Raw genomic sequence first — 14,402 nt, 5'->3', positions numbered from 1 at the left:
TAAGGGAGCAGAATTTGTCGATGGTATTACTAATCAGGCACTCCACAAATCTGGTATTTGTGGAAAAAAAGGGACTGTTGGAAGAACGACATAATAAGCCCTGCTTAAAGTTTGTACAAGCCATGTAGGGGAAACAGCAAATATGTTAGAGGAAGGTACTTTTGTCAAGATAAAACCAACACCTTTGTGCAAAATGCTGTATGGGGTGAAAAACTAACAAGGCCTATGAAACATGGTGGTGGTAGTATCATGCTGTGGGGTTGCCTTGGTTTAAGAGTGGCAAACTGGTCAGGGTGAATGGGAGGATGAATAAAGCCAAAGACAGGGCAATTCTGGAAGAAAATGTGTTATAGGCTGCAAAAGACTTTCACACTGCCATAGACGCCGACTCTTAACAGACAACTAGAACCACTATGAGATGGTTGTGATGTGTTAGAAGGGCCCAGTCATACCTCAGATCTAGATCCATCTGGAATTTATTGCAAAAGATGAACAACATTTGGTATGAAATAATGAGTGCAGATGTAAATGGGGAGGGGGTAACCTTCAACTTTATTTGGCTTCATAATTATGTACAACACAGGACTAGTTTATTACATAAAATCCCAACTTGTACTTTTTGCCGGGCACTTTCGGGTAAACAGATAGAAGTTCTTCACTGATATAATTCAGGGAACTGCTTCACCCAGGGTGAAAAACTCTGCTGATTCAAAAGCAAGAACGTTCCAAATAACCATGAGGTGTTCAGACCTAAGACGGAAATGGTGCCTCTCATTTATTTGTTTTAAAAACAAAATTTTAGATACTGGCCTTGCTCAGCTTGCCTTGTGCTATGAAACTGATGCCGACTGAGCTGAAAGTAGAAAGTGTGAATAAAGGTCCCAGCCAGTCACCGTTGCTCTCTGGATCCCAGCAAGTCACCAAGTTTCTCTCCTTTCTCCTCCTATTCTCACTAGCGGGGCCAGAGTTAGCGTTACTTTTAACACAACACAGAGTTGCCAGCACTGCACACAAACTGGGAGCTTTCACTTGTCAAATATAATATTTGCCTGTTTGAAAACTTGAAAACTTTGCCTGCTTTGGGACAACGCTGTACCCAGCATTAAACCAAGCAGATGCCATTGTAGGTCTAAAAGGGTCATTTGACTTCAAACACCATGTTTCTAAGACGGGTGAAGCTTTTATGTTGCCCAGCTCTCACTGTAATGCACCATTCACATCTGACTGCACAGTTAACAGCGAAATACACCGAAAATATGTTTCCTTATCACATGTAAAGTTCAACAATTCTCCATCATGAATAGACTGTGAGGTTTAATATTTAGTTTTTTGTAGTTTTTTAATTTAATTCGACATTTATTTTGAAGTAACCCTTTTCCCACAGAATCTGTGGCTCCTTCTAGATGTCCCTCTACCGCTCCAAGTATATGCTGCTTATTAAAGAATGGATTTCATGATTACAATCTAATTGCTGTAAGTGAGACACAACAGGAATATTTAAAGATCAAAGCTGCTGTTAAATTTAATAAAAGCTTTTTAATAAATTGACACAGTGACTCGAAAGAAATTCACAGTGCTGAGATATGATTTGTGTAAAATACATTAGAGCTTATTAAGTATTTAGGATGTTTTTAATGCATGCAATTCATTGCTACAGTTTTATATGCTGTAGCGCCAAGCTGTTAGAGCTGATTGGAATACAATTTGAGTTTTGAATAAAATTACACCGCTGATTGAAGGCTGTCTTATGCATCTACCATTTTGACGCTTTGGCATGTAATGACTTTTACTAACACATTTAAAATGTAACACCATATCTCAAGCATTAGCCTCACTTCAAATGAGTTTATGACTCGAACAGTTGCATACTAATCATGCAGCTACAAATTCTGATGAGCCTGTCGGTGGGCATCTGTCCGGAGCGGTAAAACCCATTGTATCGGTCCACATATAAGTCAGTTGCTTCCCCAGCCTATATGTGTTTGAGAGGCCGTATTTGCTTCTGTGCAAGTGTGTGACCCGTGTGAACTCATGAGTGAAAATAACAAGCATCCTCCACAAGCTTCTTCCTCTCTTTTTCTCCTGGTATTTAAATGTTACTATTGTTGCTTCGCTAGTAACAAGCCGGGGCCCGAGGAAGTGAAACCGGCACCAGGGGATGGTGTGCGTGTCAGGGTGCTGATGTTGCGTGACGGACACCTATCCCATAATAATGCCATTCACATTCTAAAGGACCAATATTCCCCTCCTCTCTCTCATAACCTGCCTTTCTCCCCAGCCTTTACCCTTATTTTTCACCCTGGCCACAGAAGGCTATCATAAATTCTTGTCATCCTCCCCAGCCCCTTCATTCATCTGTCTGTGCAGCGTCCGGGACACCTAAAAGACAGTAACGTTGGTGCTTCTATGCACGTACAAAACTCTGTCTAGCCCCGGAGGGATAGATGTGTGACAAAATACTGTGGCTTTTCTAAATTCTTTAACAATGAGTGTGGCTGTGAAGGAGGAAATGGATGCTGCAAGTCACCTTCAGGCCTCCCATACACACATATTCTAAATACAGGCGTGAACAGATGCATTTTTCAAGGGAGGAATGCCACTGAAATATCCATACACATCTCAGCTGTATGCATACAATTTAGCTAAATGTGCATACATGCATGTTTGCACTTTCATAGTACACAAGTATACACACACACACAAAGATAATTAATGGTGGTGGCAAATCCCCCTCAGCTGTGGGAGATTAAATTGCTTTTTCACCCTCCACAGATTTCAGCACGCTCGTTATGTTGATGATGCGAGAGCCTCTCAGAGAAGTACAAACTGTCTGCCACTAGCCCCCCCCCCACCCCTCCACCATGTCCCCAAACACAAATACCAGCGCACATATCATTCCACAGCAGAGCAACTTATGAACACACAAAAGCATACATACAAGTGATGAAGCATAATAGGGTAAAAGGGCTTAGTGTTATGGATTTTTGTCCTTGTCAGCAGAAAAAAACAAAACAGAAAATCGTCAGAAGTGTGGTCGTTTACATGTTATTATTAGAAAAGTTAGGGGGACTACAATCGACAGTACATTTGTCAAAATGCCATGGGACAAAACGCATTGCAATTTTGCTCTGGGTTATTTCACTTCCCTTCTGATTTTGCTCCCTACGTCAGGTAGGAAACAAAATCAGAAGCTTTTGAACTGGCAGTACAATTCAATAGCAAGTATGCAACCTGCTATTGAACTGTAAGAGCTCCCTGCAGAACATTTAGCTCTATACGTTGCTCTTCTCTTCATCCACCTAGTAGAATTTTCTGTATAATTCCCTCTAATGATAATTAACAAGTAAATAACTCTCGGTGACTTGGTGGGCGATTGAATGCAAGGACCGTGTTAAACATTGCTTAGCTTTGCAGTAGAAGTCAGAGAATTCCCCAAGAATCATTTGAAAACTGTCTGCAAACTTCAAATATGGCATTTCATGCTTAAAACTAACAAGCAGAGAAAAAAAAAGGAAAAAAACAAACAAATGTCCTCTATTGCCCGGACATGACCACTTTCACGTTTTGTCTGGGACATCCGGGAAGGGATTCATAGATTACTGAAAATGTCTAGTTTTCAAAGGACCAATAGGCGTGTACGTAAAATGAACTGGTGCATGATGTGAGAGGCTTTCTTTTATGTGACGTCATCAGCTGCCAGTTGGCTGATTTTTTTGTTACACCGATAAAAATGGTTAATATGCACCAGAAGACAACCAAATATTTTGAAAAGGCCAAAAGCAAAACATTTTACTCAAGATCACTGAAGATATCACAGTTTGTCTTTGCACCTCCTTCAGACAAGTGCAAATGTTGAGGGTTTTTTTCTTACTGATGCAGAGCCAGCGGACCAAGGAAAAAATCAGCTGACTGTTCAGTCACTGAAGGAAATTTTACTGGTTTAGTATAATTTCAAAGATTCTTCTTGGAAAGGTTTGCATTATTATTTGTTGGGCAACCAAACATTGGAAAGTAAGACCAGCTCTACAGTAAAATGTGAAAACAACAAGAAAAAAATAAGTTAAAGAAGAAAAAATAAGTTCAGAGCATACACGTTCTTTCTATGACTGCTACAGCTTATTTTCATTATTACATTGAAAGGAAAATAATACAATACGGTATTTTTCAGACTATAAGCTACATCAATCAAAAAATGCATCATAAAGAGGAAAAAAATATAAGCCACACCGGACTATAAATCGCATTTATTTAGACTAAAAGCTAACATCTAATCTGGTAAGGCAACCTATTCAGTTACACAATTGCATCCACAACAGGCTAAATAACATAGAACATACCTGGAAGGTTAAATGGGGTAAATTATCATAATAAGCCAGCAACTCCAACTAACAATTTACCAGCAAGGTTTCGCCAGCGCCTTTCAGCATAACGGGCCGTTATGTTGTGAAAATTACGCTGAAATTTGATTGTGAACACAACGGTCCTACGTACTAAGCTAACACATGGATGTTTGACAGCAACGTAGAACTGTCAGTAAAGCTCTTGAATGTGCATCAGCAAAGTTGTAAACCGCCCAGACAACATAAGCTAATGCTAGTGGTTAGATTAGTTTCACCGACAGCCCAATGACAGGATTCTGTTGCGGCCTGGGCTCCCCCTTCGAGCTGCCCCCCCCCACAACGCTACTGAAACAGCGAAACAATATTGTGTTCAATTTTTGTTGTCCGTATGTTAATGTTTTAGTTTCAGTGGTACAGGAGCAGCATGTAGTTTTCACAAGCCTAAAGAGCCGCCTTGTGGCTATAGACAGTAATGTTTACTCCTTGGTTTATGTTGGTCAGTATGAATTATCATTTTTGATTTACGTCGCACCTGACTATAAGTCACAGGATTATGGGAACTATTATAACAAGTGTACCCCATAATCTGAAAAATATGGTACTTGTTTTCTCAGAATATTAGTTCAGATTTTTGATTATTTGCCCAGTATGATTGAAAAAGTGAGCTATTATTTTTTACAGGTTAACTTTCTAATACAGAAGAGTCATTATTTCTATCATTATTTTATAAGTAATTTTTGTACTTGTTCACTTCTTTCTAATCAGAGGCATAGTTTAAATATGTTAAAATTGTAAGTCTCCTTTAAATATAAAGAGCATAAAGTGTTTAATATCCGGGCCAAGTTTCCTCTTTTGTGGCAGACAAAATATGGTCACTCTAGTATAAGTGGCACTTAAAAAAAAAGTCAGAAATTCCTTCCAGTGTGCATGCCTAAGTGTTGGTATAGAATCTTCAAACATATCAAAGATTAATTTGCCATATTATGCTCTTTTTGCCCATTTGCAAAAAGGCATTACAGCGTATAGTGGACTTTTTTGTAGAAGCAACAAACCCCTATGAAAACCCATGTGTCCTTAGTTCTTTTTTTTTTTTTTGCAAACATATATGTTTACATCTAGTAAACAGCATTTAGGCATTGAAATATATTAGAATGTATAATAATATAACCTTTTATGCTGTTTTTGTCCCTTTAGATATTTCATATGATCAAACAGATGCAATAGCCCTTGTTGAAATTCTTTTTTCATTTATGAAGGGGGAAAAAGTCTTTCAAATTCCATGATCTCCATGAGTTTTATGTTTTGATTGTCTTTCGTGTGTGTAAATGTAATAGTTATTTTAGTTTCCTAGATTATACTTTCAGCACTTTATTATCCTTAAGTGTTTGTTCATATTTTAGCTCACATCTTTGTGGATTAGTTATTGGAATCCATTATTAGTTCATTTTATGTTCATTTTCTATCCTTTTTTGTTAGATTTCTTCCCTGTCTGCCTCTGCTGTTATTCTCCCTCTCCCTCAGTTCAATCAGCCTTCATAAGTCTCAGTTATTGTTATTCACCTGATCACTCCCACCTGCTCTCTATACCTTCCCTCCTCACTCTCTCCTGCATATAACTGCCTGGTTTCCTCTTCTTATTTGTGCGTTCATCCATTCGGGTTATTTGCTGCTTCCTGTTGTTCCGTTCCCCTGACAGAACTTTTGCCATCGCTCCTCCTCATAGTTTGTTCCCTGCTCTGTTCCTTGCATTTGTACGTTTTCTTTATTTCATTAAACCTTTTGTCACCACCACACTCTGCACTTGGGTCCACTGAATCACACCATGACAGACCTTTTGTGAAAATAAGTTCCACTTGTGTTAAATACTGAATCAACTGTAATTAGCCACGGTTAATCCGGCAAAAAAAAAAAAAAAAAAAAAAGGCTACATCGATCTAAAGAAATTAAAAAACGGATAAGATACAATGTCATTGACATCTGTCAGCATGGCCTCTAAATAGCCTCTAAAGCCATTTCTGAGGCTTTGGAGCTCCAACCAGTCAGAGTGAGAGCCATTATTCACAGATGGAGAAAAACATGGAACATTGACCGATAAAATTATTTTAAAGCAAAGATACAGTCGGATCACTCTTGACCCTTGTTGTGCTTTAAAGGGTTAATAAATGAATTGCATTTTGTACTTACTCAGGCTAGCTTTGTCTGACATTAAAATTGGTTTGGGGGAAAACATTTAACAAACCATTGGGTTTTGATGAAAATATTGCTGGTTTTATCACACCTTAAAATAAATATTGTTTTAAATGCAATTTTTTGGATCAGAATTTGAAAGGAAAAAAATTTACGTGTGAATATTTCTGGAAATTACGTTTGGGACCAACACAAACTAACTTGTCATGCTTGATGCCATTTTAGAATTTTTCGCAAATAAATAGCTACAACTGGAAATTAACAGTGAAAAACAAACAAACAAAATCTCTCACAGTAAGATTGTGTCCATACCCTGAAGAACTCCTTTGTGGAGCCTGAGTCCAGTGTCCCATAGGCTATTTCTGTCTGTTTGGCCAAGTCTTCTGCACTTTCTATAGGTGAGACCATCCGCTCCACAGTAAGAAAAGCAGCCAGGTTGGCTGTGTAAGACGAGATGATGATCAGAGTGAAGAACCACCACACACCTCCGACAATACGTCCAGATAGAGACCTACAAAGAGTGTTGAGAGGGTTGGCAGTGATGAGTGTGAGGGAGAAAAAGGATGACGAGGAAAGGCATTTTAAGAAAAACACAGACGAAGAGATTAAGTGGATAAAAGAGAAGATTTGATAGAATAGATGAGAAAGTAGACGAGTGAGATGGAGGTGGTGAAGGTAAAAGATGATTTAGTGATAAAAAGATAAAAAAATAAGATTAGAGAGTGAAAAAATATTACAGTTAATTCTTCTGTCAAGAATGTGCATCAAACAATGCTATTTCCAACAAACATTTTCAACAATAAAGTGTGCAGGACTTTAAACCTGCTAGAACTGCCAAAGTAATTGTTTTTCAGGCCTAAAAAGCATTTCAGCAGTAACAATAACAGGCTACACAAAACAGATTGCAATCTGGGCACTGCTCTGTCTCTCTCCACATCTCATTCTCTCAATCTCTTTTCTCCATGTTTAGTCCCTTCATCCACCAATTGTAAGCTAAAGTAAGTGGCAATTCATTTAGTTTTTTTTTTCGGTTGCATGAACTCGTTTTCACAAAGTAGTGGTGAAGAGAGAAAACCAAAGCAAGTCTATTTAAGAGAAAATGGGGAAGAGGTATAAGAAACAGAGAAATTATGATTTTTTTTTGTGCAGCAGTCAGTAGAATGAACAGTAATAAGAAAAACACGATTATTTGTCAGCAAAGACTTTGTTGTACCCGTCGTACTGGGGCTTATTCCCCTGTTAATATTTTCACAGTTTCGGTGTCCTGGCAAAATTTACAATTAAATAAGCGAAATGTTGCCACTGTTAAACTGCAACGCATGTCAAGATCCACTTTAAAAGATTACAAGAACGCCTGACCAAAGTATATTGAAAAGACTAAAGAGTTATGCACAATAGCCTCGTGTTACACAGTAGTACATTGAAAATGTAACTGATGGTCAAAGTCCTGTGTTTGGAGTCATGATTCAACAACACCAAAGGACAGTTTGTATATACAGTAAATGGAGGAAGAGAAATGTTAGTATTTTATGCAAGTATATTTTATACATTTTGCCAATATTATAGTTACCACCAAAAGTTTGTAACAGTAATACAATGATGGAATTTACAAGCGACTATAGAAAAGAAAGAAAAAAAAACGGACTTGGCAACAGTGCCAAAAACCATTTCACATGATGACATAGTAGTAGTTAATACATGGAGGACACATTGACATTGTCACATTTATGACACTTTGTGGCTCCTGAAGTAGTTATTATGTGCTTAACGTCGAGGTCATTTGTTTTGTATTTAACACACCACTAGATGGTGTGCCAGTGTGAAAATCTTACACACCAGGGCTTTAAGTAGAAATGTTGGTTATCTACACTTTACTGGAATAATTCATTTTTGCTAACTTTTAATTTCTACTTCTTTTCACCCAATTATCTGTACTTTCTATTACTTTCATTTTAAAAATAGCTTTGTTACTTCTATTTCATCTCAGCTTGTTTTTCTTTCTGACTTGTCATTGTTAAAAAAAAAACCCCAGCAACAACAGCTTAGCATGAAAATTTCCGTAGCAGAGTATACAGAACTGGAGTGAAATGAGCCAAACAAACACAAGGTAGGAGGTTGGTAGCCAAGAAGAGCAATCTTGGACATTCCTGGCCGTATCTAGAGAAATTTTTCAAGATGGTTAGATGCCAAGTTAAATTTGACATTGTTGCCCCTAGCTATATAATTGAGCATAGTACAAATCAGGATGGTATCAGTCAGAATTATTAGCTATGTTTTGATCAATCACTTGGATTAATCATTGATTTTAATAGAACAGTCTACTGTATATAGACAACCATATAAGGGTAATTGTTAATAAGCCTGCCCTGAATATACTAATTTTACTGTCCAATTATGTTACCTTACATCCACTGGTCTGACTGATTCCTGTAGCCATGCTTGGATGTACATTTTCTATCCAATAAATGTTATTGATGACAAGACTTTTTGCACCATTACAATACTTAATAGGCACATAGTCATCATATCTTCTGCTCCATGAAATGCATGTTAATGCTCTCAGTAGTAGTATTAGTTTTGGCCATTAGAAATATGTATTTTTTGACATTTTTCTCAAAACTTTTTTTTTGAGGGAGGGGCTTTTCACTTTTACTGGAGAAGATACTTCAACTTCTAAATAAGTGTTTGAAACGCTAGTATCGACACTTCTACCTGAGTAAATATGAACACTTTTGACTCGTCTGAGAATAAGACATGGAGCATGGGCAATACTTGGGCAGGCGAGGCACAAACAGAAACGACAATGACCAACAGGAGCTCAACAGGGTAAACAGGTGAGTAGCATGAGTGATAACCAGCAGAGACAGGTGAACTGAATAAGCTGGATTGTAGAGTGGTAGCAAGTTGGAAACAGAATGAGAAAGACTAATAAACGTGAACAAAACTGATTGGAAGTGCAAGAAAAAGCCAAAGAAAATATCTAACAGAAAAACCCCCACAAAATTAACAAATAACACTGGAATAATCTAAAGAATATCCAAAAAAGAAAAACTCTAAGCAAACAATGAGCACAATAAAGAGCAAGGAAAATGACCAAAAAAAAAAGAAAGAAAAGGAAATCAAAAACTCAAACACCTCTAAATCATGATTAACTCTTAACTTTCTTGGATCTGACCAATGTCGGTGGCGTGATCTGCAAATTTCAGGAGTTTCACAGATAGATCCGCTGAGGTACATTCAGTCATTTGTCTACAGCCAGAAGAGAAGTGGGGAGAGAAGAGGTTTCCGGTGATGAAGGTTCTTGTGCCAGAGAGGATGCTCCCCAGCCTAACCTGCTACTGTTGGTCAGTCAGAAATCTAGTGATACACTGAAAGGTGGAGGCCAGCACTCTGAGCTCAGTGAGGTTCTGGTGGAGGATGTCTAGGTTGAAGGTGTTGAAGCCCAGTATGATGTCCAGAGGGGCAGAGGGTAGAGGGGATGTGTACACTTTTTGATAGGGGGTTATATGTTGTGGGGGGAGGCGGGGGGGGGGGGGGTATGGGTGAATAGATGGGAGGTGTGAATGGCTGTTTTTCAAATCTATGGAAGAAGTTGTTGAGGTTGTAAGCCAGTCACGGAGTAATACCAGCATTGATGGGTGCCTGTAGTGAGTGATTGATGCATGATGTCACAGTTTGAGCAGGTTCATTTAGGTGAATAACAAAAGCTTCAAAATACCTCAATTTCTGCAGTTGAGGCAGAACTATAACACCTGCTTTAACTCACCTGTCTACTTTCCAACAGTCCTAACCAAAGTCTAAGAAGTTTCCAAGGAGTGGTGGCCTAGTAGTTAGAGCATTGCACTTTCATCTTGGAGGTTCTGGGTTTGAATGTCACTCTGGGTCCCTAAACAAGGCCCTTAGCCCAAGAATACTCCCTAGGCGCTGCACAGTGGCAGCCCAATGTTCCTTAAGGGATTGGTTAAATGCAGAACACAAATTTTATCGGAATGTATGTTGCAGTGACAAATAAAGATAGTTAATATTTCAGTTTTTGCCTGTAAGTCGGAATGGAATGAAGCAGACAGTAATGAGAAACACCTATCCCGCATGGGAAACTGTATAGTATGCTTCTTTTAAAACACTTGTAACGGTTGTCCAGTGTCTTTGTGTCTCGTCACATTCTGTTTGTATTGTAGTCCCTCATAAGATGTTTGTGCCTTTAAAATTACCAAGAACAATGGTGAGAGAATCTGGTGTTTTTTCTTCGCATCTGTTACCAGCTCAGTAAGCTATATTTCAGCTTCTGATGTGAAGGCTTGTTGTGGGATGTAAATCCACCCCCACCCAAAACAAAAAAAAACCTGTATGAACAAGTGTGATACTGAAGCAGCCATCTTCAATGGAAATTCGAAATAATGTACAAATATTACAAAGCTGCCTGTTGTAAAGAGAATAATGGGGAGAGACTTGCCAGGTTGGGCTAATACATATTGCAAAATGAGTTGTACATTCAATTCAAACACAGCTTCATAGTAACTTGATGGATTCACAGAGTGCTGCCTGTAGGACAAAGTAGTATTGCCAGAGTTAGATTTAATATGGACCTCACTAATAGCAAGCAATTCTTCCTCGTTTGACTCAGTAAAGATGGTTGTTTGAATAAGTGAAATCATGTCTGCGGTGTGCTTATAAATACAACTCCTTTTTATTATATGTGCATCTTGTTTCCGTATGGCCATCACTTAGATGCTGGAATCATTCAATAGACAATTACTCATCTGAGAATTTGCCTTAAAAACATGAAAAAAATGCTGCGGTCCTCGTTCAGTAAGGGACGGAAGAGAAGTTAAGTGCTCTATTAGATGGAAACTCTTTATCTGACAAGGTGACTCTTTTGAAAGAACAAATAATACTAATTAGATACAAAAACTTCAATGAAATCCACTTCCCTTAGAATTAGGTGTATCACATGCCCTTACGTGCAGCAACATATTAGTTTGGAGGCTAGCCAGTAATTTTGCAACATCACCAACCTGATTTGAATGCAGTGGTGTGTGTTATACTTGGTTTTGAGGAGTGTGTGCTGAAGAGAGAAAAGATGGAGAGGAATTTGTGATGTGCATTAACCTCTGTCTCTGCATAAATTGTTTCTTTTTTGGAGCTCTTTTGCATTCTGCTGCTGTTCAAAGGCCAGAACGCCTATGATTAACACTTTCCGCTCACATACAGACACACAAATATGAATTGATAGAACTTGGTTCTGAGATACTGATCTGTTTGAATGAATTAATGAACCTAAGATTGCAAAGGCACTCTAGGATAATATACGTTATTTTTAGATTGTGCTCTCAGAACACTTTGGAATGGACTGACAGAGACAGATGGTCACTAAAAAACCAATAGGTATTAGAAAAATTACAGATGTTGAAATTAATTGAAAAGTTCAGAAACAATCCAAAAACACAGATGTCCTCAGCAGATGGGAAAAGATAGTTTCTGTTGTTGATGAGCTCAGTGTTGATACAAAAACAACAGTTCATGGAGTTGGATATTAGAGGGAGAAAAAAGACACAAGGGATACACAGACTTCTTCTGTTATTGACATATATGAGAATACATATCGCAGTGGCCTATAAAAGGGATAACACACAGCCGTGATAAAAGGAGGCAGTATAATCAAAACAATAGGCTGATCAACTGTAGATATAATGGTCAGGGTATTGACCAGACAGAAAAAAATCCTATTTTTACAAACTTGTTGCAGGAAATCTATTGTTCTTTGTAGGTACTTAATGTAAATTAACTTTAGAAGTAAGTGGACAAGTTTAAATGTAAAATTCTTGCTCATCCCCAGCATCGTTCACAACAGAATACAAATGCTTTGTGTCCACTCCATTTTATCTTGAGACTAGGGTGGCTCACATCCCTATAAAATGCAACAATATACAGTGCAATGCTAGTGGCACCTTGACACCCCCATTACAATATTTCTTATCGACCTCATATGCTTAGTGTTGTTGAAGAGATGCTGCTTAAGGTTCCAGCGTCTTCCAAGACATCTGATACAGAGGGATAGACTGTTTGATCAATACCTAAGCTTGGGTGGTAAATGGTAAATGGCCTGCACTATTACAGCGCTTTATCAAGTCCTGCGGACCCTTAAGCACTTTACGCTACTCAGTTCACCCATTCACTTGCACATTCACAAGCTGACGGTGGTGAGCTCCATTTGTAGCCACAGCTGCCCTATTTTTTTTTATCTTCCTTTTTGTGAATGCATAATGTATTGACTACTTTCATGATGGAAGGACGGTTTTACCCAGTATAACAAAAAGTGTCTATGAACAGGATTACCCACTATAGCTTTAATGTCCTGCTAAGCTATTCAGACGCTCTTGAACTGATGAAAGTTCACTCCCCTCCACATGCTGAAGTGGTTCCATCTGATGGCAGCCTGCATTCTGATTGCACTGCAAAAACGGACGGAACTAAAAATAAATAACATTGTCTTAAAATTAGTGTATCTGTCCTTGATTTTAGCAGGTAAATAAGATTTTTGCACTTAAAATTGTCATGAATCAGAGCAGAGGACCCAGAATTCAACTAGACCAGCAGAGGTTCAGTAAAATAATATTTATTAACAAAATCCAAAAACCAAAAAGGGTAGAGAAACAAACAGTCCAGTTGGGCAGACAAGGCAGGAACAGACAGAAACAGGGTGGCTCAGATCTCTGGGGACAAGGGGTCAAAAATCCAAAATTAAACCAATGAACAGAAACTTGCAGCAGGAGACTCACCCATACTCAAACAGACGACCTGGCACTGATGTCTGGTCTCAACAGTTTAAATGGAGGTGGAAGCAGGTGAAACCGGTGAGAAGTGATTGCAGCAGGGGTGGAGTTAGGCAGGTGTGCAGAATAAGTAATTAGACCAGACATCAGTGCTGAGGCTCAAAACAAGAACAGATCAGACAAATATAAATAGCTGACAAGACAAGTGGACAGAAACAAACTACACACACGATCTAATAAAGAACAAAACAACCCTGAAGTACAAACCTAAAACAGAAAATAAAGCTAAGACTAAAACTGATGACAAAACAGGATAAACTAACAGTAAACAAGAACCTAGACAAGACAAAACAAAGCAACCAGAGAACCTAAGGAAGGAGGGCAAAATACCTTAAACATAAACCAGAACGTGACAGAGCCCCTCCCTTAAGGGCGGATTCCAGACGCCCTAAAACAAGACAGACTAGACCGGGTGGGTGGAGGGAGGTACTGGACGGAGGGCCAGAGTCAAAACAAAAACAACCCAAACCGGGCGAAAGTCGAAAAACAAAAAACAAAGAGTCTGATGGGCATCCTGAACGACGGCCCCGACGAGTCAGGTTCTCCGGCGGGCGTCCCGGACGACGGCCCCGGCGTGTCTGGTTCTCCGGCGGGCGTCCCGGACGACGGCCCCGGCGTGTCTGGTTCTCCGGCGGGCGTCCCGGACGACGGCCCCGGCGTGTCTGGTTCTCCGGCGGGCGTCCCGGACGACGGCCCCGGCGTGTCTGGTTCTCCGGCGGGCGTCCCGGACGACGGCCCCGGCGTGTCTGGTTCTCCGGCGGGCGTCCCGGACGACGGCCCCGGCGTGTCTGGTTCTCCGGCGGGCGTCCCGGACGACGGCCCCGGCGTGTCTGGTTCTCCGGCGGGCGTCCCGGACGGTGGAACGAGACTCTCAGAGGCCAACGCCTGGAGAGAGAGAGAACAAAAACTGGCGCCGGACTAAAGGCTACCGGAGGTGCCGAACTACAGGCTGATGGGGGAGCCTGGCTACAGGCTGCTACTGACAGAGCCTGACTACAGACGATTAAAGGGGGAGCCTGGCTAATAGCTTCTACAGACAGGG

At 39.7% G+C, this 14,402-nt stretch overlaps 1 protein-coding gene across 6 annotated transcripts in view; it reads right to left on the bottom strand.

Annotated features, from left to right (window-relative positions):
- Window positions 1–14,402, bottom strand: part of gria4a (glutamate receptor, ionotropic, AMPA 4a) — a 178,385-nt gene that overhangs the window by 22,668 nt on the left and 141,315 nt on the right. For all 6 annotated transcript variants that reach the window (XM_036150280.1, XM_036150278.1, XM_036150277.1 and 3 more), the window contains exon 14: window positions 6,840–7,038. In XM_036150280.1, coding sequence (XP_036006173.1) covers window positions 6,840–7,038 — 199 coding nt within the window. The remainder of the gene's footprint in view (window positions 1–6,839; window positions 7,039–14,402) is intronic.

This window comes from Fundulus heteroclitus, chromosome 18 (assembly GCF_011125445.2).
Source record: "Fundulus heteroclitus isolate FHET01 chromosome 18, MU-UCD_Fhet_4.1, whole genome shotgun sequence".
Classification (NCBI taxonomy): Eukaryota; Metazoa; Chordata; class Actinopteri; order Cyprinodontiformes; family Fundulidae; genus Fundulus; species Fundulus heteroclitus.
Note: the sequence above shows the minus strand (reverse complement) of the source record. Positions and strands in the feature narration are given on the sequence as shown.